General features: G+C 36.4%; 1 protein-coding gene across 2 annotated transcripts in view; it reads right to left on the bottom strand.

Moving 5' to 3' along the window:
• The window catches only part of CNTLN (centlein), a 306,857-nt gene that overhangs the window by 158,770 nt on the left and 121,371 nt on the right, over positions 1-26,716 (bottom strand). For both annotated transcript variants that reach the window (XM_044920332.1, XM_044920333.1), the window contains exons 6-7: positions 18,908-19,045; positions 9,358-9,516 (exon numbers count right to left, since the gene is read on the bottom strand). In XM_044920332.1, coding sequence (XP_044776267.1) covers positions 9,358-9,516; positions 18,908-19,045 — 297 coding nt within the window. The remainder of the gene's footprint in view (positions 1-9,357; positions 9,517-18,907; positions 19,046-26,716) is intronic.

Below are 26,716 nucleotides of genomic sequence, written 5' to 3'. Positions count from 1 at the left end.
CTCTCATGTCTCCCTTACTGTTCTCTTCTCAAGTTCTCCACTTTGCTCTCTCTGCCAAGCAATTTACACAGATGTACTCCTTCTCAGCTGTCCTGGCTTGATCTGATATGACCGGTGGGCAACTCTAGACACTGAGGCAAACTCTGTTTCTCTGAAAATATCCATCCTTCCAAGCAGCGGGTGGAAAAGAATTAAAAAAGCCTGGAACAAATATCTAGATCAGCTCTGCTCCAGGAATTGGGACAAACTCTCTTATTCCTTAGTTCTTATTCTAAGTACACATCTCCTACTTGCCTATTTTCTTTGATAGCTGATTGGACTTTACTTATTCAGTAGCAATAAGACCACTCAGTTATGGACTTAGAGTACAGGGAACAAAGAGAGCCCTCCAGCCATTTTTAATTCAAGGCCCCAGGCCATCAGTAAACTTGGCTACAAAAAGTCTTCAGGGAGGCTAAATCTATTTTTATTTCTAAAGTGTTTTTGGGTGACAATGCCTCGGGGTAATAGAAGGTTTATTTTGCTAGGAGATCCTACAAGAACACAAAGGTTTAGGTTGTTCCAGTCCCCTGTTAAATGACATTTTATTCTCATCCCATTAAGAACAGTAGAGTGGGTCAAAAAAGTTCGCAAGTGAGTAAATTAGGTAATACAACAAATTAACTCATCTACATTGGTTTAGGAATTGGAGTTAGTAACTTTTTTTTAATTAGCAATAACAATTGCTTACAACAGTTTTCAGAGAGGTTCTTTTCTCTACTTCTTTCCTCTCATAGTCCAAAAAGCCAAAATGGATTAGAATTTTTTCCAAGATTCTGGCCTATGAAAACATTTAATCATACATTTCCATCTATACAAGTATTAATCATTATAATCCATAATCCAGGATGCTTACTATTCTTGATGCTGTTTTCTGTTGAAGAAATTGAAATTTGAAAAGTTAAGAGGAACTCCAGGGGACAGAAAGCAAGTTATCTCCAGGAATAGGACCCCAAACTCCAAGTCCTTTAATTTTCAGGGACTTATACTGAAGTACTCTTCTTCCCTTATTTTTATTAGCGTTAAGGAACAAGATATTTTATTAACCTTAACAATTTTGGAAGTGGATATGCTCTGTGACCCAATGACTAATTTGCTTAAAGAATAAAATTATCCAGGTGTGCCTGGGTGGCTCAGTTGTTAAGCGTCTGCCTTTGGCTCAGGTCATGGTCCCAGGGTCCTGGGATGGAGCCCAGCATCAGGCTCCCTGCTCAGCGCGAAGGCTGCTTCTCCTTCTCCCACTCCCCCTGCTTGTGTTCCCTCTCTTGCTGTGTCTCTCTCTGTCAATAAATAAATAAAATCTTTAAAAAAAAAAGAATAGGGGCACCTGGGTGGCTCAGTCAGTTAAGCGGCTGCATTCGGCTCGGGTCATGATCCCAGGGTCCTGGGATCGAGCCCCACATCAGGCTCCTTGCTCAGCGGGGAGTCTGCTTCTCCCTGCCTGACATTCCCCCTGCTTGTGCTTGCTCTCTGTCTCTCTCTCGCTCTCACTCTCTCTGTGTCAAATAAATAAGTAAAATCTTAAAAAAAATAAAAAAATAAAATAAATAAAAATAAAAAAAGAATAAAATTCTCCTTCTTTAGTAACTATACTATTTGCTACTGTGACTAAGACAATAAATTCTACCATTGAAAACTCTGTTTGTAACAGCAATATGAGGAAAAAACCTCTGATTTAACATGCAGTTTAAACTAAAAGAATTTATAACCCAACTCTTAATTTTCCCAAATTGATATTGTGTCATATAATTACCATTAAATAGAATAAAAAGTTGATAAAACACATATTTAGTCCCTCAAACATGTTAGATGGTCTAGAAATTATAAATGTTGATACAGTCCCCATGTGATGTGCAAAGGTAGAAAAACAATTAAAATGTAGATAAATGGCTACATGCTCAGAGGAAGAAAACACACTAGCTTACTTTTATTTCTCCTGATGGGTGTGTCTCTTCCAGAGGAGCCCTCAACATTATTAGGTTTTGTGTATGAGACTAATGATTTGTTAAGGGGATCTCTGGGAAAATATGACTCAACCCCTTCCCTGTGCTCAAAGTTTTTTTCAATTTTCTCTCTTCATCTTTGTCTCCCCTACACGTTCCCCTCAACCTACCACAGAGGGCAACTGATTTTATCTTTTCTCATAATGAAATGAATACCATGAAATAAATCAACTTAATAAATTGGAGAAAGGAGGAGAAATGGGAGGGAAAGCAAAAAAACAACAAAAAAAAAGTATGAGAGAATTGAGAGAAAGAGGAAAAAGAAACTCCATTAGAAACAGTAAGTTAAGAAGTTTCTAACTCTTAGAAAATTAAGTTTAGTAAGAACTGGAGATAAACTATTAGTGTAATTTTTTATCCAACTCATGTGAGTATTACAGCTAAGCCCCAATTATTTGTAAGTAATAAAATTAATGTGAAAATATATTTGAAAATCTTACTTTTAAGTAAATAATTTCATCTTATTGCATGGATTATTAGATTACTCAAATTTATTGGAAAAAATATAGAAAAATACATGTGGATGAGGAATAAACGTAAGTATTAAGTAAAATGCTTCAGGATTAGAATGAATAATTTGATGTAGGTGAACACTGGAGGTCTAAACAGTAGCATACTGTTTATTTTTGATAAATAAAGCAGTGTGATCATTCACAAATTTCAGCATCCTGAGCTCCACCACTAATATATTTTCTGGGGGGGGAAAAAACCATATCTAATAAAAAAAATCTGCAGAAAGCCAAAAAAAAAATTAAAAATTGCAATGCCATAGCAAAATAAAAGAAACCAAATTTTTATAACCAGGAGAATGAGTGGCTGAAGAAGAATGATGGGGGCCCTTTTCACAAAGGATGGTAACATGCAAGGATCCCTTTTCACCAAAAAGAATGCAATGGAATCTTTTTTTTTTAAGTAAGCTCTACACCCAGTGTGGGGCTGAATTCATGACCCTGAGATCCAGAGCCACACACTCTACTGACTGAGTCAGCCAGGTGCCCAGCAATGGAATCTTTTTAAGTAATATTTAATATCAAGATAAATTTTCCACCATTAAAATTATTGAACATTGAATTTTGATGAGAATGAATAATGCAAGTTTATAGAATCTATTTACAGAATCCTTTAAAGATAAGACCACATTATTCTATGTATAACAGAACTGTACAGTGGGCTTTATAACAGAATTTAAGATTGTGGGTTCTGAACCCAAGATTATATAGACTTGAATTCTACCACCTTTCGACAATACTCTAAGCCTCGGCTATTTGATCTGTAAAATAATAAGGAATAATAATATACCACATAGGGTTGGTGTGAAACTTAAACAGTGAAATAAAAGGCCTTTTCCCGGTTGCTGATACACAATAAGCTCAACAAATGTTAACCATTATTATATGGTTGCTGAACATGACTTAATCTGTACCTCAATCTACGTAATACATTTCTAAAACAATCTGTGTAAATGGAAACACAGATTCTCCCTGGCTTATAGTAAAATTTTATATTCTGTATTTATGATTATGCCCCAACTGGATGGCCTTTCCACTTGTGTTCTTAGTTTCTCCATATTTTTATACTATTTAGAACCATTTGGGGTGCCTGGGTGGCTCAGTTGTTAAGCGTCTGCCTTCGGCTCAGGTCATGATCCCAGGGTCCTGGGATTGAGCCCTGCACTGGGCTCCCTGCTCCGTGGGAAGCCTGTTTCTCCCTCTCCCATTCCCCCTGCTTGTGTTCCCTCTCTCGCTGTGTCTCTCTCTCTCTGTCAAATAAATAAATAAAATCTTTAAAAAAAAAAAAAAGAGCCATTTACTCACCCAAATAGTTAAAAATTAAATGGGCTAGAATGATATTCAAATTAAGACAGAAAAATACGCCTACAAAGTTTAAAAATACTCTTACATTCAAATAAACATCTATGATTTTTTTTAAAGATGAATTTTTTTTTTTTTAAGATTTTATTTATTTGTGAGAGAGAGAATGAGAGACAGAGAGCATGAGAGGGAGGAGGGTCACAGGGAGAAGCAGACTCCCCGCCGAGCAGGGAGCCCAATGCGGGACTCGATCCCGGGACTCCAGGATCACGACCTGAGCCGAAGGCAGTCGCCCAACCAACTGAGCCACCCAGGCGCCCAAACATCTATGATTTTTTAATTTGCACAATCCAAAGTGGAATATCATTGTACACAACTCCTTAAGGTTCAATAATTTAACATTTCCTGATCATTTCTCATGTGGCAGGCAAGTCGCCTTCAAACTTCATGATCCCCTGTGCATTCTCAACATTTAATAACTTAAACAAGACTATCTTTATGTATGAACTAAGAGTAAATTGTACACCATTAATATGTTCTTACTGGCTTTTTCATAAATGGTTTCCTGGCCCGGTGTGTGTGTGTGTGTGCACGTGTATCTATGTCTGCATATTCAATAGCCTCTAATGAATACTAACAGTCTGAACTGACAGTAAAGATGTTTATTGCAGCTTTACTTACAATAGTAAAAAATTTTAGAAAGCAATAGTAAAAAATTTAAACAACATACATTATCAACACTGGAAATATGGTTAAATAAATTATATTATTATTTCCAAAGTAATTATATGTCATGATACTGTTTTAATATAATGTAGTAAAGTACTGAAGTAAAAGATATTAGTGTATCCACAGATACGTTAAAATGCATTTTAAAAAACTGAAAGGAAATATTCAAAATGTTAACAGTATTTGCCTCTTGGAGATGGAATCATTAAAAAAATTCATTGTGTGTTTTTATGAATAACTATTTACATACAGACTACCAATGGAAAAATAATTGTAATGTTTACTAACCACAGGCAAAATTTACAAAATATAAATAAATAATCAAGGACTTCTGAATTGAGTGTAGTTGAGTATACTAATAAAAACCTTATGAAGAGGAGCGCCTGGGTGTCTCTCTCTCTCTCGAATGAATAAATAAAATCTTTAAACATAAAAAAAATTTTAAAAACCTTATGAATGAATGACTATAAGGACCTAAAATAACTTTCAAATTAAAATACTACAAAATTAAAATTTTAGAATGAGCATCAAGTTAAAAATCAGTTAAGCTTCCTATACCACACCCCTAAGAAGTAACTTTTGAGGAACAAGTAAAAAGAAAAGGAATTCCAAGTGGAGAAAAGAGAGGACAAAAAAGAGACTAAACACAAAGGAAAGTAAGCCAGATCTTTAAAGCAGTAGATGTCAGTTTGCTCTTTTTTTTCCTGCCTCTATACTACTCATAAGCACAACATATTCCCATCACCTCTCTCATTATCTAGAATGATTCTTGGAGCGGAAGGTCTTAATCCTGGGGAAACGTGTATGTAAGGTTTCAAAAAGTATCCTAGATCAAGGCTGAAGTTATGACAAGTTCTCCAAACTGGAGTGATAAGCTCTACCTCTCCAAATTTAGTAAAGATTTTGTCTAGGGAATTTATGGATTGAGGTAGAGTCCATATAAGAAGAGTTATAAGAAACTAATTTGTTTCAATGATGTCTTATCTTCTCAGAATAGATATCAAGGAGAGTCTCTGATCCCTAACCTAGGATAGGAACAGGCCCCAGGTATGTACTTCTACCATTACAACACACATCATTCTTACTCCTCCTACTCAATATCAGTGATCAATTAGATTTTAGGCTGTAGGAGGTAAAGAGTAAAGGCAGTAAAAATGTTACCTATGCAGATAACAGTGGGGAGAGCCTTCAGGCAGTGAAAGCCAAGTGCAAAGACCTTGAGGTTGAAGACTACTTGGATGTTCAAGGGAAAAAAAAGAATTAAGTGCGGCTGCAGTGGAGAGATTAAGGGGAAGGGAAAGATGAGATCAGAGAGGTGATGCAGAGCCAGATCATGTACGGTCTCCCAGCTTGTAGTAAGAACTTAGGTTTTTACTTTTATGAGGTAGGGAGCTGTGGAGGGAGTTGAAAAAGGGAGGATTTAATTTGACTTACTTAGTTGTAGCAAGAACATGCAGGCATCTGTGTTGAGAATGGACTCCAAGGGAATAAGGTCAGGAGAAAAAAAGAGAGTGGGAAACTAGTGCAATAGTCCATGTAATACTTTATAGTAGTTTGGACAGAACAGCGACAGCACGGATGGTGCAAATAGCAGAATTTCAGACATATACTGAAGGCAGACCACAGAAGAGTTTAGTTTTGAAGATGTGAAGTCTGATATGCCTATTAGGCATCCAAGTTAAGAAATGTTAAGTAGGCAGTTACATATACTCTTTCCTAAAGTTCAGGGAAAAGATCCAGAGTAGATAATCAAATGTGGGGGTCATCAGCCTAAGGACAGTTTCAATTTTGAAAGCCTAGGTGACTGGATAAAATCACCAAGGGGGTGAGTTTAAACACAAGGAAAAAAAAAAAAAGACATCCTAAGATTTGAGCCTGAGACATTATAAGGCCGAGGTGACATGGAGACAAGGAAAAGACCAGAAAGGAACAGAAAAGGAACAGCTAGAACTGAAGGAAGAAAGCAACACAACTGCAGGTGCCTGCAAACCAGGAGGGAAAGAAGAAAAAGAAGGTATTTCAAGGCACAGAGAGTCATCAGTTAAGACACATGCTGCTGATAAATGAAGTAAGATAAAGATTGGTAAATGCTCATTGAATTGAGCGATGTGGGGGTCACACGTAATTCTGAAGAGAAATTTTAGCAGAGGGAAAGGGACAAACACTTGACTGGAGCTGGTTCAAGAGAGAACAGGAGAGATGAACTTTGAGATAACTTAAGTCTTTCAAGGAATACTGCTGGAAAAAGAAAGAAAGAGAAGGAAGGGAAGAAAAGGAACATAGTGAGGTCAATACATGTTTTTTGTTGTGTGTTTTGTTCTTTTCCCAGGATCAGAGACATACCAGCCTATTTGTACGTGGTGAGGAAAAAATGATGCTATAGATGAAAGGGGAACCATCTCCTTCTGTGGGCAAGTTTATAACAACAAAAAGTTGGAGAAGGAGACCTTAATGAGCATCAAATTAGACTGTAAATCCACACTATATATGCTCATGCTGGAGGACAATGAGGAGCAGGAGGAGAGCCAGCACTCTATGGATTGTCATGAAAATAAATCCACAGCATATTACTTGAAAAATGGTACGTTAAAGAACAGTAAGGATAGTGTAAGTTCATAAATATTAAAATTATAATATGCCTAGACTTGTGGTATGTGTGTAGGTACACTCACACAGAATATCTAATGCAGGCAAATCTGGAATGACTACTCTGATGATTACCCCTGGGGAGGGGATGAAATGAGTTGGGTTGAGTGGAAGAGTATTCTAATCTGTTAGACTAGCACTATCAGGACTTCTAGAATATTATTTCAATATCTTATAATAATGTATTCTTGTAATGTTTGTATATTTAACAAAGAAAATAACTTAAAAATATTCTGTTCTTCTAGAGAAACTCTCTGATACATTCAAATATTAAGAGTGGTTGCTTTTGGGGCAAGGGCTTCAGGTAGGAGTGCAGAAGACTATTTTTTTTGCTTCATACACTTCTGTATTATTTGAAAGTTTATCACGATATTTAAGTATTCAGTTGTTTGAAATGATGCAGAACCTGTAAAAGTTCTCAGGTAGGTTATAAAAGAGATGATTGCTCTCTGTAGAGGTTGCTAAGGAAAAATCAACCAAAAAACAGAATTAAGGCTGAAACATTTTATCTCAAATTTTTAGTTAAGCAACTAAAAAAAATTTCTTAGAACACAAGATTGAAAAATGAAATAGCAAAGGAAACATTGCCTTTTTCTTCCTCTTTACTTCCTCTTTACTTGCTGAGAGTAGAAAGACAAAAAGAAGTATTAGCACATAAGAGAAAAAAAGGGTTATGAGGCTTATTACCAAGCAACTTTAAAGACATATTTGAATATAAATTGCCATAGGTGGGGGACTTTTAAGCAAAAATTAAGAGAGAAATGTTTGAGGTAAATATACAAGTGAAAAACATGAAAAAAATTAAAGTTACTAATAATATCCAATTTTTCAAGTCATTTTAGCAATGGAGCCTGGTTTAGAAGCAAAAGCGTAATGGGCAAATCCCACCATACAAAACAAAAAGGTGAAGCTGCTCCCTTGGAAATGGAGAGAACAGGCACTACCCTTTCACTTGATATCATCCACATCCCGAGGGCAACTCGAGGAATACAGAATACAGAGTGAAAACCACTGTTCCAAAGCATTATTTAAAAATACGTGTTTAGGGGTGCCTGAGTGGTTCAGTTGGTTGAGCATCCCACTCTTGATTTTGGCTCAGGTCATGATCTCATGGTTGTGGGATCGAACCCCACATGGAGCTCTGAGCTCAGTGGGAAATCTGCTTGTCTCCCTCTCCCGCTGCCCCTCCTCCCCCACTCTCTCGCTCTCTCAATAAATCTTTAAAAATATATGTGTTTAAAGTTTACTTAATAGTTACTTACTATTACTACTAACATAAAAATGTTAATTATAGATACTGGATTTTCATGGTGCTTTTTTAGGACAAGAGTAAGTTAAATAGAAAGAACAACACAGACTGCGTTATTTAACCACTCTAAGCTATCTCAACTATTACAAGGGAATAAAATCAATCTTGTAAGATTGACCTACAGAGAAACTAAATTATTTCTATAAATAACTTGGTACACTACACAAAACATAAAGAATTCAATAAAAGTGTTTATTTTTTAATTACTAGCCATAATTATTGTTGCTGAGTCAGTCAGTGTACCTAAATAGCTGGGTGAGCCTTCTTGAGAGGTTCCTAAAACAACTGTAAAGTAAAATGACTACTTAAAAGAAACACACATAATAGAGAAAAATCCTTGGAAAATATTGATCCTGAAGACCTCATTTGCATACCCATTTGTGTTTGTGCAAACTGGCCAATAAAATAATGCACAAATTCTATAATGAAAGACTGCTTTAGGTCATAAACTAGAATCGTAATTGATGAAAAATTTCTCATAATAGAAGGCTGAGTAATTCCATTTCCCAAGTCCTTTCTGGTTTGAGGGCTACAGTCAGGGTACGTTTTATAGTAGATATCAAAATGCCAATTTATAAAAGCAATATCCTATAGAGTAAATTTGCATCTATATTTTAAATATTTCAGCTTTAATGGCCATAAAGAAAAGTCATAAAATCTCAAATATTACCAGATTGAATTATATTTCATTTTTAATTTTGAAGAACCATATAAAAGGGAATAATAAAGAAATGTTGAAATTTGAAAAAATTTGAATTCTATATATTTTTAGAAGTTCATACATATAAATTTACATTTTTATGACAGAATAAAAGCATACTTTTTGATATGATATACTTTCGGCTGTGTGAACATCTTCCTGATTCCTCAGGACTTTCTGTGTGTCCACGTTCAGCACCTGAAGCTGCTGGATGAGCTCTGCTTGCTGCGCTGTATGTGCACTGTTCTGCTTGTAAAGATTCTGCAGCTCCTGCAGCTCCTTCCTGTGTAAAGCAAGCAATAAATACAGAGAGGCAGGAATAAAGATCATCTCAGCTAAATAACTGTGTTCATCGAAGGTTATAGATCGTCTTCCAGTTTTTTCATCTATTGTTTTTTACTGCAGGCAAACATATTAATAAAAGAAATAACATATAAAGTATTTAATATTTATCACATACACCTAGAAAGTATTGATAGAATGACTATGACTTTCAAAGCCAACTACTTAACAATTTTTTTTATAGCTTGATAGTAATAAAAACCTTGGATATACAGACATGGTACCACCTTCTTATTGAAAGTAAATTACACTTCAGTTCCAAGAACTGAGAAGTACTGACGCCAACAATAGTTATCAGTTTTGAATAGTAGGTAAGTCAACCTTTCACTGTATACTATACAAAACTTTATTTTTTAAAAAGATTTTATTTATTTATTTGAGAGAGAGAGAGAGACAGCGAGACAGGGAACACAAGCAGGGGGAGTGGGAGAAGGAGAAGCCGGCTTCCTGCCGAGCAGGAAGCCCGATGAGAGGCTCAATCCCAGTACCCTGGGATCATGACCTGAGCCGAAGGCAGACGCTTAAGGACTGAGCCACCCAGGTGCCCCTATAAAGAACTTTAAATGTATTGAAAGGAATCCCAAAAGACAAGTTAAGTTTCAAACCAAAGTTCCTTAAAGCACCATTGGTTTGCAACCTCAGGGGTCTGGGCTGGGATTCTTGTGACTCTTCTAATGCAGATTGAAGAAAAGATGAAGGGGGAAAAAAGCCAGAAGGAAGGAGAGCAACACAAGGTGAACACCAGTCCTTCTAACCCACCCAGAGTGCAAGTGGTAAGGTGGAGGACAAATGAACTGGGGGTTTTAGTAATGATGGCATTAAGGGTCCGGGAGAACCATCCTTCTGGAATACAGGTTTCCAGAGTTCTGTGGTAGTGAATCCTGTGTGATACACATCATATAAAACTGGAGCATATTTTGTATGTTCAATTGGAAGAGAAAACTATTTACAGAGATACATTTCACAGAAATACCCTTTATAATATGTATTCTGGAGACTTTTTTTTTAATGAAATATGTGATACTATTTTTTTTTAAAGATTTTATTTATTTATTCATGAGAGACAGAGAGAGAGAGGCAGAGGGAGAAGCAGGCTCCCAAGGAGCAGGGAACCCGATGTGGGACTCGATCCCAGGACCCTGGGATCATGACCGGAGCCAAAGGCAGACGCTTAACCATCTGAGCCACCCAGGCGCCCTGGAGACTGTATTTTTTAATGGAACTTTTTAAACTTACAACTTCAAACTGATAATTCATTCTCATAAGTCTTAAAAGAAGGAACAAAAGAGATATGCAAACGGTTGTTGAAGATGGATGAAGATTAATATGGGAAAAATGCTCTGCTTTTCAGAGGTTTAGAATATTGTTTTCCAAATACAACAACCACCCCTGCACCCATACAGATACCCGAACATACACCACCTGTTTCAGTCCTTTCTGACCACTATAACAAATTATCATACCCTGGGTACTTTTACAAACAACAAAAATTTGTTTCACATAGTTCTGGAGTCTGGAAGTCAGAGATCAGAGTGCCAAGTAAGGGCCCTCTTCTTAGTAGTAGACTTCCTGTTATATCTTCACATGGTAGACAGACATTAGAGAGCTCTGGGAGGTCTCTTTTATAAGAACACTAATCCCATTCATGAGGGCTCTATCCTCATCACCTAAACATCTCCCAAAGGCCCCCTTCCTAACGCCATTACATTATGTATTAGGATTTCAACATATTAATTTTGGGTGGATACAAATATTCAGACTATAGCATCATCTTCTGTAACTATTTGAAAAAAACAAAACTTGCAGTAAATAACAGCCCAAAAATGGGAGAGGAGAAAGAAGAAAATCAATAATGGCATAATGCCTGCAACAGTATGTAATGCTCACAAGAGAAGGGGAGAAGAGACCCATAGTAATAATGCTTGCTCAGTACTGCCAATTTTCAAGAATAACATTGGTAAAAACTATGGAAGAAGATAGGCTAAAATTCTATCAGAGTATATAGTCAAAATATATGTTAGCCAGGAGACCTAAGTAAATGTTGCATTTACAACAGGGACATGAGGAGGATAAAAAATACCATTTTTCGGTGCAATGTGAAACAAAGCAAATTTACTTCTCCTCCAATGCTAGAAGACATTTGTTATTTCTTAAAGGGAAGATCAGTATTTGGCTTGCCTTTAAGGGTTATGTGGAACAAAATATATGTATCTTTAGTCAGAAAAAAAACATACTCAAGGGGCGCCTGCATGGCTCAGTCGGTTAAGCATCTGCCTTTCAGCTCAATCATGATCTCAGGGTCCTAGGATCAAGCCCCGCACTGGGCTCCCTGCTAGTGGGGAGCCTGCTTCTCCCTCTGCCTCTCCCTCCATCCCGCTCATGCTCTCTCTAGCTCTCTCTCCCTCATACAATTGAATAAAATATTTAAAAAGAAAAGAAAAAAACATAAGAGTAGGGAAATGCTCATACTATGAGGCACCTGAGGATTAAAAATCAACCAAGGGAACAGCATGTCCTTGCCTCCCATGTCATGCTATGTCCTGGGCATACTCCTAGTAAGTGGAGTGGAGCATCATCTTACACTATCGAGGTAAGTTTCTTCCTCTGTGTCTCCCCACACCACCTTCTGAAAAGTAGATGAGATCAATGTACACCAATGTTGCAAAAATGAAATGTGGAACTTGATTGGTATCAAAGTAAGGAACAAACAAAGCTTATAAAAGGCATAGCTCTGGACCACTAGTGAACACTGAATTTGTCTAGATCTTTCCTTATTTGAAAATGAGTAAAGAAAAACAAACTGGACTTATTAAAAGGGGAGTAGTAAGAATTAAGAAAAAAGAAATTTTATTGTACATACAAGGAAAAGTACACCTTGAGAAGTTACTGAAGGAATTAGAAGGAAGGTCTAGAAAAAGTATGAAAAAGAAACCATCACACCTCTCTGAATTATCAATAGAAAGACAAGATGTGAAGATGATCTTAATAAAGTCTCTGTGAAGGCAGGGACTTTTTTTGTTCACTGCTATAAACAGCACACCTAAGACAGTTCCTGTCCCTTATTATATCTGTTAGTGTATTAGACACATCTTACGCATATGTGCAGATTCAGCCTACACCTGCCTCTTAGAATCTCATTCCCTTGCTCTGTCTCAGCTTATTAACTACCACTTCCACCTATGAAATTTATACAGCTCATCTGTCTCCATTGCTTGAAGTCAACCAGCTGCATTCCTAGCATGTTTGTGCCATTTCCAGGTTAGGATAAATGCTACAACACAGGCATGGTATAGGCAACTTCTACCAATGAAAGACAAAACACAAGAAGAAGCCAGATAAGTACCTTTTTCTCTTTTTCCATCTGACGGATTGCTCTAGAGCAGTTTCTCTCCCACAGCCTGTCAGGAATCTACCTGAGTAGCAAATTCAGTGCACCTGCTGTCTCTTCACGGCTCACCACGAAGCAGTAGCCAGCACCATGATGCATTTCCTTGAGCTACTTTTTATTCTTGCCTGCCTCATTCTTCTTCTCTTACTCACCTTCCCCTGGAATTAAACCTCCCAAGTAAGTAATCAGAACTTAATCCTTCCCTCAGGCTCTGTTTTCTAGGATATATGGCATAAGACAGTTATTAAATGGATGAAATGAAAAGCATAACATACAGAATGTTAAAAAGAAAGATGCCATGATATTATCAAAATGCATAATGAGAGCAATTATAAGGCAAATAAAAGCTATGGAAAATAAAATTGGTAGGTTCAAACTTGAGAAGGTCCTGTAGGCACAGATGAAAAGGAGTAAAGGAAAGTGTGGCTTGAACTGAGACAGTGCTGAGAACCAACAACATTTTCTCCTATCTCAAGAAGAATGTTAAATTCTGTTAAAAATACTGGATTCCTGAAAAATAAATCTGGTGATCTTTCAGTTACAGTGATGCTATCTAAGGGACTGAGTAGGCCATGGGATAAATTAGGCAGCTTCTCTAGGTTATTCTGCAGTTTAAAAAAATCTTGATAATTTACAAAAACAAAGATTTACTGCTTGTCCACATTACAGGTGGCTTCCCGCTATTCTAAGACCCACACTGCAGCAGCAGATTGCGTTAGAAATATGCCACTCTGGTGGCAGAGGGTGAAAAGCAAAGGCAAATCAAGGAATGACTTTTAAAACATTAGGACATGGCATATGTTACTTTCACTCTTGTCCCACAGGTCAAAATAATCACATGGCTAAATCTGATACCAATGGGGGAGAAAGCATACACTAGCAACAGGAAGGCCCTGATAAAAATGGGCCCCTGAGATGAATCAAAATAGAGTACAGGAATGAACACATCAAAAGTAAAGAGTTTAGTGATGAGCACTGAAGCAAAATATAGGACTAATCCTAAATGTCTTTGGTCACTGTGGTTATAAATGTTATACACTGTGAGATGCAAAATCAGGGGGAGTTAAAATGGTTGAATGTATATTCTGTTTTCCAAAGATTACACAGCAGGATGTCAAAACAAAATAAAGATAAAATGTAGTTTTAAAAAAATATGACATTGACCTCCAAAGTTTTTCATGTCATTTTGTTCCTAGCTTTAGAGAGAGAGAGAGTTAGTGGTTTTTACAGAGAAAAGATTTAATAATTCCCTCAATTTCACATCATTGTCTTATTGTTCCATCATATCACCAAAAACTAAAGTCTACTTATTAAGAGAACACGTTCAATATAGTCCCTTTCATCTAAAAACTTCTGTCCACCTAATCTTCAACCTGTAAATATAAAATGAGAAAAATCTAGGATGATTCTCACAAAATTTTAATGGTTGTTACTTCTCCAGAGTTGTATTTATGTGTAATACTTTTCCTCTATCTTCTTTATGCTTTGCTGTACTGCATGCCTTTTAAAAATAATTCATATGTGGGCACCTGGGTGGCTCAGTTGGTTAAGCGACTGCCTTCGGCTCGGGTCATGATCCTGGAGTCCCGGGATCGAATCCCACATCGGGCTCCCTGCTCGGCGGGGAGTCTGCTTCTCCCTCTGACCTTCCCCCCTCTCATGTGCTCTCTCTCTCTCTCACTCTCTCAAATAAATGAATAAATAAAAAAAATCTTTAAAAAAAAATAATAATTCATATGTATCATTACAGCAAATAATTATGTACTTATTTTGTTTGTTATCATAAAAATGTAAACAAAAATAAAAAACAGCAATATTAATTTCATAAGAATTCGAATCCAAGGCAAAAAAATTACACATAAAATAAAGTAAAATTCATAGTAAAAACAAAAGAACTGTGAACACTACCCATGAAATCATAGTACATCAAACAAGTACAGCAAAAAACTATAAGCAATAAAAGGAAAATCAGTTGGAAACTATATGGGAAGGAAATATTCCATTTAAAATAGTACCAAAAACATGAAATTAGCTAGGATAAATTTAACAACAAATGTCAAAACCCTTTAGAAACTTAAAACATCTTCTAAGGATACAAAGGTACTGAAAGAAATGGAATGGCATACCATCCTCTGGGACAGAAAGATCGGCATCATTAAGATGTCAATTCTTCTCAGGCTTACTTGTAAATTTGCTGCTCTCACTAGATACCAAACAAGAAATAAGCAAGTTCACTCTAAACTTTTTGCCAAAAAATTTAATAAACAATAAATGCCAAGAAAGCTCTAAAAAGAGCAGTAATGGAGAATGCACCATATACTCTCCAATGTTCACCATCTCTACCCTATTCTCTAGTACTCTAGTCTAAGAGGCCGACCTCTACAGACTGCATTACACTGGTCCCTTGTCCTCTGCCTCTGACTGAATTTGATTAGTTGGAGTGCTGCCTGGTGATTAAAGAGGGTCAATGAGAAAAAAAGGTCAAGGTATTTCTTTTCCTGACTCCCTCTCCGCTGAACCACACAGTTGGCAGTGTCAATGTTCCTGTGTCTAAAGATACTTCTCCTAATAGGCAGCCTCTCTCCCAGGATAGATTTTTTTTTTTTTTTTTTTTTTTTTTTACAGAAATCTGGCAATAGCTTCTCTCCTTGCTCTTTCTAGTCTGGGGGCGGTAACAGATTCCTGTTGTTGATAATCTAAATCTCAATATCTATTTGGAGAGCATTAGTATCTTTATCATACTGAGCCTTCTAAACCATGAACTTTGTATACCCCTACACATATTAGACCTTTTATCTCTTTCAATAATGTTTTCCAGTTCTTTGCATAGAGATAATACACATCTTTCATTATACATAGTCTTCAGATTTTTACTCATATTGTAAACTGTATTATTTCCATATATTAAGTCCATTTCCTCATTTTTTGCTGGCATAAAAAGTGTAACTGAATTTTATTCACTAACATTGTATCTACCAAGTGTGCTAAGCCCACTTATTAATTTGAACAACGTTTCTACAAGTTGAGGTTTCTTTGTGAATTAATCATATTATAGGCAAATAATCAGGTCTTTTCCTTTCAATTCCAGTCCTTATGTCTTTAATTTTTAATCTTGCCTTACTACATACTTGGTATTTCTGACTATGTGCTAGACATTAGTTTGCAAAACTGTGGATATAATTTGAGGACAGAATTATTACATCATCTAACAGAAATAATTTACAATTGCTTCTGCTATGTCCCTGGGAATACTAGCCATCCAGATAATTAATCCAATTTCAGGATTCTGACTTTGATGATATTTCTAACCCAGATTATGACTGTACTGTCCTGACTTATTTTTTATTTTTTGTAGGAGATTTGCAAGTAATTTCTAAGAAAAATTCCCAACTTATTAGCAATACCCCACGTCCATGTAATTTGGCCCACCCTCCATGTAGCCATTTAGCCCACCCTCCATGTAATCATAGAGTCGTTAACTATTCAGGCAAAAATTTTAGTTAGGAAACTTAATTGGCTAGTGCTTTTATGCAAGTATGCAAGTTCTAAGTATATACTCAGATGTTCTATATGCATTATAGACATTACCTTATTATATATGTGCTTGTATACTCTGACTCAGGGTAAAAATCATTTGAGGTAGTTCAGAACAATGTTGCGTATCACAGTGGGTGATATGAATATTCAATAAGTATACAAATGACCATGAATTCCAAAGAAATAAACCCATAAAGAAATAAACCTACGTCAACTCTGTCATACACCAATAAGGAAAAGTGTAACCAAATAAGAAAGTGCCTAGAATACTTTTCCCATGATTATGGCTTTGTGTATCTTTTGTACAATATATAGATTCAATAAAATGATACTGGTACATCATAATCAACAACACCCCCCTCCAAGAAATAAAACTGATAAAGGAAAGGAGACATATAATAATAAACCCTTAATCAGACAACTCAGGAGAAACACTGTAGATACCTCAACTATCACCCTATAATGAGGGTTTGAGTCATGTTCATCTGCTCCATAGTTCCAACTCTGCACTATTTCCTCCTCCTCTATGAGTCCTTATAATCAAGCTCTTAAAATTACACGTGGTCCATCATTTTACTATTGTGTAAGCAAATGTCCATCTGTGGATATTATTGCCTTATTTACTGTAGCTTATAGCTCTTGTAATACACTAAATTCAAGTACACAAAGGGGAAAAATATCGTAGAAAACATAATTATTCAAATGCCATGCACTTAACCCTGCAGCGCATCCTAGAATAATCCCATGTTCCATCCAAATCATACCCTAAAAGAGATAGGTCGTCGTTGGAATATTTTGTGCAGTTACAGGTGCTATATTTTAAGAAAAATACTGATGATATGGAATGCATTCAGAAATGCAACTGAAACTAGTATAAAATCTATGAAATATATACATGAAAAATTATGAGAAATAAGAGTAGTTATTTAATGAAAAGATAAAGTTACAGGTAAAGATATTATTTGAAGATTATTTGAAAATAATCTTCTATTATTTGAAGATCTATGCTACAGAATAGAGATTAGATTGTTTCTGAGAGTCTCTACATAAGGATTCAAGATAAATGGGTGGAAATTATAAAAAAGCAAATTTCAACTCAATATATGAAACAATGTTCAAATTTAAACGATATAAAGTGAAAAGAACAGCCTTGAAAAGTACCTCAACTTATAAACCAAAAGTATCAAGCAAACACTAAAAGGCATATTATCTTACTGAGAAGAAGACAGGAATAAATGATAATTTTAAGATTTCTTATAAATGTATGATTCTATACTATTTCAAATTACTTTCTGACCTTATCCAATTTTAGGCTTAAAAAATAATCATACCATGAATAGGTAAGCCAACCAGTCTATCATCCTTAATTTTATACTTTTCCTCAACCCTATGATAAGATGATTTTTAAATTGTGATACAGTGAAGTTTTGCTTAGGTAATAAATTAATATATATACATTAACTGCTAACCAAAAATCCTGCCCTGACATATCTACAGCTCTTGCAATGTACTAAATATATGTAAAGACATAAAAATATGTACTGAATATAGACATATACAAAAATACGTACATATCAAGTTTTAACCACACAAATATTATTACTGAATATAATACAAATACATAGAATTTATATATACTACATATATAAATATCTCACATTTGTGTGTGTATATAAACATATGATAGTACAACCAGAGAATGAAATTGTGCTTATAGAAGTATATGATAAACTTTGATTGTATTATTTACTTTAACTAGTTTAAGTAAAAAATGCACATACATACATACATATGTGTATCTGTATGTATGTGTATATAGATAACATATGTATATATGTATGCATATACATTTATAGATTTATGATTTATTCTAATACCATTTTCTGATAAAAGTAACTGAAATAAGTTAATAGGGAGTATAAATTATTTCAAAAGAGTTAAAAACAACTTTTTCAAGCAATTCTACTTTGTGAGTAGTGCTACAAATTAACCATTTTGGTATAGAAAGAATATCTCACAAACTAAACTATTTAGAACATAATAAAATAAAAAGTCAAAACTGGATTTCTCATACATTGCCTATTAGAAGAATAATGAATATTATATAACACCTGGCTGGGAATTTTTTAGAAGGAAACAATGAGTGAATGCACTGTCCTTGTTAAAAATGGAGACAACACTACTCTTTCAGAATGCTCTTCCCAATCCTGTGAAACCCCTGATTCTCTTAGTTAACTATTCTCAGTTTGGTATACGTAATTCCAGATAGTTTCAATACACAAACATATGTCCTCATAGAAGACATACTGTTGTCATTTTAGAGTGCTAATAATAAACATATATGTTGCCATTCTGAATAACTAATGCCTTTACTATAATGTTAAATTTAAAAAATTAATATACTTGCCTGACAAGGGTAATATCCATATCCTTTTGTTTAAGTTCAGTCTGTTTATTATCCAACTGTAATGATAGAGCGTTATATTTACTCTGTGATACTTCAATTTCTTTCCTTGCTTCAATTAAACTGTCTTCAAAGGCCTAAAATCAGAGGACATATATAACAATCAAATATAATAAGTATCAAATAAATAAATATGAATGAATTATATTTAACGAATCTACAAAATGAGAGTAAAAAATTGGTAGTGTTTTTAATTTTTTGTTTCACTTAAATAAAAAAACTTTAGTACAAACAGTAACTTTAATACCAGCCACAGTTTACTTTTTTCAGAAAATTAAAAAGTATCATAGCTTCCTGGTACAAAAGCTAAGAATTTGAAGCAATTAAATATGAAAATCTATGTAAAAATGTACTTATTGAAATTACAATATAGAAATTATTGTACAATGAAAAACCTATTAATTACATGAATAAAAAATGAGTTCATTTACTTAAATAGTAGTTGGGACAAACAGCAGATATTTCATCATTTCCTCTATTTTAAATGTATACACATAGCTACACTAAGGTGAAAAGGGACAATACTGCAAAAATATCAACATAATTTTATAATATTTGAGATTCAGATAATGCTCAGTTCCCCCGATTGTAATGAAATTTTTCCTCAAGTTTTTTCAAAGTTGGCTTTTTCCTCCAGATAATTCTGTTTTTTTATTTGTTTTAAAACTATTTCAAAATTAGTTATTTTCTAAAGCTATATTTTCTCCAAAATATATTATAAAACTAATTTTGATTATTTTCATGAAGTATTAAATAAATATACTATCTGAAAATAGAGTATACCCACATAAATGCTATACATTCATTATTTGCAGAAATGAGCAGTAGGTTTTACATCAAGCACTACTCTAGTCTAGCCATGATTTCATACTTCATATATTACCCTATGTAATATAGAGTAATATTTTGAAGATAAAAATATTGGCTTCCAGCTAAGAAAGCACACCAAGTACTTCTTAAATTTCCATTTCTTACACAGAGCAATGACAGGAAGAGAGAGAAGGGGGCGCCTGAGTGGCTTAGTTGGTTAAGCAACTAAACTCTTCATTTCAGCTCAGCTCATGATCTCAGGTTCATTGGATCCAGCCCCACATCCAACTCTGCACTCAGTGGAGAGTCTGCTTGAGATATTCTCCTTCTCCCTGTCCCTTTGCCCCTCCCCCCACTCATGCATGCACACTCACGTGCTCTCTCTCTCTCTCTCTCAAATAAATAAATAAATCTTTAAAAAAAAAGGAAAGAAAGAGAAGGGGGAAAAAAAGAGTACTGGCATGGATATGAAAAGCTGAAACCCTTGCAAACTGTTGGGGACTATAAATGATGTAACCCATATGGAGGGGTGGTTAACTGCTCAAAACATTAAAAATGTAACTACTAGGGGCACCTGAGTGGCTCAGTCCTCAGTCGATTAGCCGTCTGATTTCAGCTCAGGTCATGATCTCAGGGTCCTGGGATCGACCCCCTTGTCAGGCCATACACTCAGCGGGGAGTCTGCTTGTCCCTCTCCCATGCCCCTCCCCCCTATTGTGCTCTCTCTCTCAAATAAATAAATAAGATCTTTAAAGAAATTTTAAAAATAAAAATAAATAAATGTAACTACCATATAATCCAGCAATCTCACTTCTTAGAGCAGAGTCTTGAAGAGATATTTGCACAACCATGTTCATACCAGCACTGTTCATAATAGCCTAGAGGTAGAACCACCCATATGTTGGATGAATAGATTAAAAATGGGGCCTATACATAAAACAGAAAACAATGAAACTTTAAAAAGAAAGAAATCCTGTCACATGCTACAACATGGATGAACCTTGAGGACACTATGCTAAATTAAATAAACCAGTCACTAAAGGACAATTACTATATGATTACACTTATATGAGGCATCTAAAGTAGTCAAATTCATGGCTACACAAAACTAGAATGGTAGTTACCAAGGGCTAGGTAAAAAGGGAATAAGGAATTAATTAAAGAGCAGAGACATGCAGTTTCTACAAGTCAAAAAAGTCCTGGTATACCTTTCACAGCATGTATATTTACTTAATATTAATGAACTATACATTTAAAAATTTTTATAGTGGTAAATTTTATGTTATGTGGTTTTTACCACAATTTTTTTTAAAAAGGAAGGAAATTTTGGGGGTGCCTGGGTAGCATCTGACACTTGATTTTGGCTCAGGTCATGATCTCAGGGTTGTGAGATTGAGCCCTGCGTCAGGCTCCATGATGGGCTTGGAGCCTGCTTAAGATTCTCTCTCACCCTCTTCCTCTAGCCCTACCCCCCACTTGTGTGCTCTCTCTCTCCAAAAAATAAAATACATAAATAAATAAAAAGGAAGGAAATTTTGACATATGCAACACATGGATGGAACTTGAGATCACTGGGTAAACCAAAATAAGCCAGCTTCAAAAACTAAAAATACTGTATGATTCCTTTTGTATGAGATATCTAGAGTAATCAAACTCATAAAAACAGAAAGAATGGTAGATGCCATGGAGGGAAAATGAGAGAGTTATTTAATGAGTACAGATTCACGTATGAAAAATGAAAAAGTTCTGGATACTGGCTGCACGGTAATGTGACTATACTTAACACTACTGAACTGTATACTTAAAAATGGTAAAGACTGGGATGGCTGGGGGCTCAGTCGGTTAAGCATCTGCCTTCGGCTCAGGTCATGATCCCAGGGTCCTGGGATCAGGTTCATCATTGGACTTCTTGCTCACCAGGGAGCCTGCTTCTCCCTCTGCCTGCTGCTCCCCCTGCTTGTGTGTGCTCTCTCTCTGACAAATAAATAAATAAAATATTTTTTTAAAAATGTAAAGACTGTAAATCTTATCTTATGTGGACTTTACCACAGTTAAATTTTTTTTAAAAAACTAACCTGACAGAGAGGCCAGATTTAATTTGACCGAACTATGAAGCAATCTGTATGCCAGGACATTGTCAAAAACAATAGAAAACTCAGCTAGCAATTTCTGATGAGCAACAGCTGGGTGTGATACCAACAATGACAGACATTAATAGAGAAATCAAGAGAAGAGACAGTGAGGGAGATCTCTGCTAAAATCACTATGATCCCATGGTGAATGATCAAATATCCAAGTCTGTGCTTTCTGAAAAGCAGGAGAAATAGACTTTAGTAAAATGGTCCAGCCAAACCACTAAAAAACAAATAAGCAGACATCCCTGAGGATAGGGTAGTAAGGAATCAGTATCCAAAACTACTACCATATACAATTTTATATGTCCATTTTCCAACAAAAAATTACAACATGCAAAAAAAGAGGAAAGTGTCATCCATACAGAGGAGAGGAAGCAGGCAATAGAAACAACTAAACAAAACCATTCTTTAAAATATACCCTATCATTAAAGAAACAAAAAAAGATAAGATGACAAGGTCTCATCCAATAAAAAAATGCCAATAAAGTGATATAAATTATTTTAAAACATGCAAATGGAAATGGAAATCCTGGTGTTAAAAAAGCAAAATAAACAAAATGAAGAGCACAAAATAATTCACTAGCGTAGCTAAATATTTAATAGAAGATGACAAAAATAAGAAAAAACAAAGATAAATCAAGAAATAAAGAATAACAAAAAAGTTAACAGCCCCAGAGAAATGTGGACACCACAAAATGCACCAACATAAGTATAATGGGACTACCAGAAGAACAGGCAAGAGAATAAAACAGAAGAAAAATTCAAAGAAATAATGACTGAAAACTACCCAAAAATCATGAAAAAAAAATTAATCTAAACATCTGTGAAGCTCAACAATCTCCAAGTATTGTATATGTATAAATCCACAAACAGACATACAGTAAAAATACTGAGAGCTGAAGAGAGGAGCAAGACGGCAGAGGAGTAGGAGACCTGGATTTTATCTGGTCCCAGGAATTCAGCTGAATAGGGATCAAACCATTCTGAACACCTACGAACTCAACAGGAGATCGAAGAAAAGAATAGCAACAACTCTCTGAACCTGCCGTAGGACCTGCGGAAAAGTGAATCTGAGGCAATATTCGGGAGGATAGATGGAGGGGGAGGGGGCCTCCACTGGCCGCTTCTGGCAAGTGATAGAGCCGCTGAGCACAAAACTGGAACTTTTAGAAGTCGGCTCCGCTGAGGGACGTCATTCCAGTGGCTAAGCGGGGGGTGGAACCCTCGCAGGACAGTGTGGTCTCAGGAACCTCGGGGTCACAGAAAGACCGGGGGTGCCTGAGTGCGGCAGAGCTCCCAGGTATCGGAGCGGGGAAGCCGGCTGCAGAGACAGAGCTGAGGCGCAGGCTCTCAGCTCGGGATTGCCATAAACCATGATCTGCGGCACAGTCAGGCCACTGCTCCTCCAGCAGGGACCCAACAAGTGGCAGATCTGGGGAGACTCCCCTTCTTCCCCCGGGGGGAGCGGCGCAGGAGCGCACGGCAGGGATCTGCTGGGTTTGGAGACTGTACACCGAGTCGGGTGACAAAGATAGAAACGCTCGGTCACAAGCCAGGTGAGCAGAGTGCAGCCAGAGACCGGGGAGACGGGAGTGACTGACTGCTTTTCTCTGGGGGCGCACTGAGGAGCGGGGCCCCGAGTTCTCGGCTCCTCTGGGGCGGAGATTGGGAGGCCGCCATTTTCACTCTTGGCCTCCAAAACTGTACGGAAAGCTTACAGAGAACAAAAGCTCCTGAGAGCAAACCCCAGCAGATTACTTAGCCCGGACCAGCAAGGGAAGGGCAATTCCGCCTCCAGCAAAGACATTTGGGAACCACGTCAACAGGCCCCTCCCCCACAAGATCAGCGAGAACAGCCAGCCAAGACCAAGTTTACCGATCAATGAGAACGGCAAAACACCAGCACTAGAGGAATACTGCACAAAGAATCCATGGCTTTTTTCCCACGATTCTTTAGTCTTTAAAAGTTAATTTTTTTTAACTGTCTTTTTTTTTTTTAAAGATTTTATTTATTCATTTGAGACACAGGGATACAGAGAGAGAGAGAGCATGAGGAGGGAGAGAGGCAGAGGGAGAGGGAGAAGCAGGCTCCCCGCTGAGCAGGGAGCCCGATGCGGGGCTCGATCCTAGGACGCTGGGATCATGACCCAAGCCAAAGGCAGACGCTTAACCATCTGAGCCACCCAGGCGCCCCTCTTTTTCCCTTTTTTAACCAACATCTTATCAATCCCTTTTTTAAAAAACATTTTTATTTTTCATTTTTAGAGTCATATTCTATCCCTTCATAGTAGTTACCCATATTTTTGGCATAAATATATATAAGTTGTTCTCTCTTAAAAATTTGGAGATACAGTTTCTTCTAACAGATCAAAATATACCCTGAATCTCTAGTGTATGGCTTTGTTCTACTCTCCTCCTAATCACATTCTCTCCCTTTTTTTTTTAAATCCTCTTCTTTCTTTTTTCAAACAACTTATCAATTCCTTTTATAAAATTTTTTATAATTTCCATCTTTACAGTCATATTCCATCCCTTCATCATATCAACCCTTATTTTTGTACATATATTGGTTTTTCTTTCTTTAAAATTTTGGGAGGCACTTTCTTCTAACAGACCAAAATACACCCCAAATCTAGTGTGTGGCACTGATCTATGCACCAGCCTGATCATATTTGATCATATTCTGTTTTTTTTGTTTTGTTCTGTTTTTGTTTGTTTTTATCTTTATCTTTTTCTTTTTTCTTTCTTTCCCTTTCTTTTCCCCCGGCTTCAGGTCTTTCCTGATTTGTTTAGAGTATATTTTCTGGGGACATAGTTACCCTGTTAGCATTTTGTCCTCTCATTCATCTATTCCCCTCTGGACAAAATGACAAGATGGAAAAAATCACCTCAACAAAAAGAACAAGAGGTAGTACCGACTGCCAGGGACCTACTCAATACGGACATTAGTACGATGTTGGACCTAGAGTTCAGAATCATGGTTTTAAAGATACTAGCTGGATTTGAAAAAAGCATGGAAGATATGAGAGAAACCCTTTCTGGAGAAATAAAAGAGCTAAAACCTAACCAAGTCAAAATCAAATAGGCTATTAATGAGGTGCAATCAAAAATGAGGGTGCTAACTGCTAGGAAAAATAAGGCAGAGAGAATCAGTGATATAGAAGACCAAATGATGGAAAATAGAGAAGCTGAGAAAAAGAGAGAGAAACTACTGGATCACGAGGGCAGAATTTGAGAGATAAGCGATACCATAAGAAAAAACAACATTAGATTAATTGGGATCCCAGAAGAAGAAGACGAAAGAGAGAGAGGGGCAGAAGATATACTGGAGCAAATTATAGCAGAGAACTTCCCTAATTAGGGGAAGGAAACAGGCATCAAAATCCAGGAGGCACAGAGAACCCCTCTCAAAATCAATAAAAATAGGTCAACACCCCAAAATCTAATGGTAAAACTTACAAGTCTCAGAGACAAAGAAAAAATCCTGAAAGCAGCTCGGGAGAAGAGATATGTAACCTACAAGGGTAGAAACATTAGATTGGCAACAGACCTATCCACAGAGACCTGGCAGGCCAGAAAGGACTGGCAGGATATATTCAGGGAACTAAACAAGAAAAATAGGCAGCCAAGAATACTATATCCAGCTAGGTTGTCATTGAAAATAGGAGGAGAGATAAAAAGCTTCCAGGACAAACAAAAACTAAAGGAATTTGCAAACACAAAACCAGCCCTACAAGAAATATTGAAAGGGGTCCTCTAAGCAAAGAGAGAGCCTAAAAGCAACATAGACCAGAAAGAAACACAGACAATATACGGTAACAGTCACCTTACAGGCAATACAATGGCACTAAATTCCTATCTTTCAATAGTTACCCTGAATGTAAATGGGCTAAATGCCCCAATCAAAAGACACAGAGTATCAGATTGGATTAAAAAACAAGACCCATCAATATGTTGTCGGCAAGAGACTCACTTTAGACCCAAAGACACGCCCAGATTGAAAGTGAGCGGGTGGAAAACCATTTACCATATTAATGGACACCAAAAGAAAGCTGGGGTGGCAATCTTTATATCAGACAAATTAGATTTTAAAAGAAAGACTGTAATAAGAGATGAGGAAGGACACTGTATCCTACTTAAAGGGTCTATCCAATAAGAAGATCTAACAATTGTAAATATCTATGCCCCTAACATGGGAGCAGCCAATTATATAAGCCGATTAATAACAAAAGCAAAGAAACACATTAACAACAATACAATAATAGTGGGGGACTTTAACACACCCCTCACTGAAATGGACAGATCATCTAAGTAAAAGATCAACAAAGACTTTAAATGACACACTGGACCAAATGGACTTCACAGACATATTCAGAACATTCCATCCCAAAGCAATGGAATACACATTCTTCTCTAGTGCCCATGGAACATTCTCCAGAATCGATCACATCCTACGTCACAAATCAAGTCTTAACCGGTACCAAAAGATTGGGATCATTCCCTGCCTATTTTCAGACCACAATGCTTTGAAACTAGAACTCAATCACAAGAGGAAAGTCGGAAAGAACCCAAATACATGGAGGCTAAAGAGCATCCTACTAAAGAATGAATGGATCAACCAGGAAATTAAGAAGAATTAAAAAAATTCATGGAAACCAATGAAAATGAAAACACAACTATTCAGAATCTTTGGGATGCAGCAAAGGCAGTCCTAAGAGGAAAGTATATAGCAATACAAGCCTTTCTCAAGAAACAAGAAAGGTCCCAAATACACAACCTAACCCTACACCTAAAGGAGCTAGA

The sequence above is a fragment of the Neomonachus schauinslandi genome, chromosome 13, assembly GCF_002201575.2.
Source record: "Neomonachus schauinslandi chromosome 13, ASM220157v2, whole genome shotgun sequence".
NCBI classification, from domain to species: Eukaryota; Metazoa; Chordata; class Mammalia; order Carnivora; family Phocidae; genus Neomonachus; species Neomonachus schauinslandi.
Note: the sequence above shows the minus strand (reverse complement) of the source record. Positions and strands in the feature narration are given on the sequence as shown.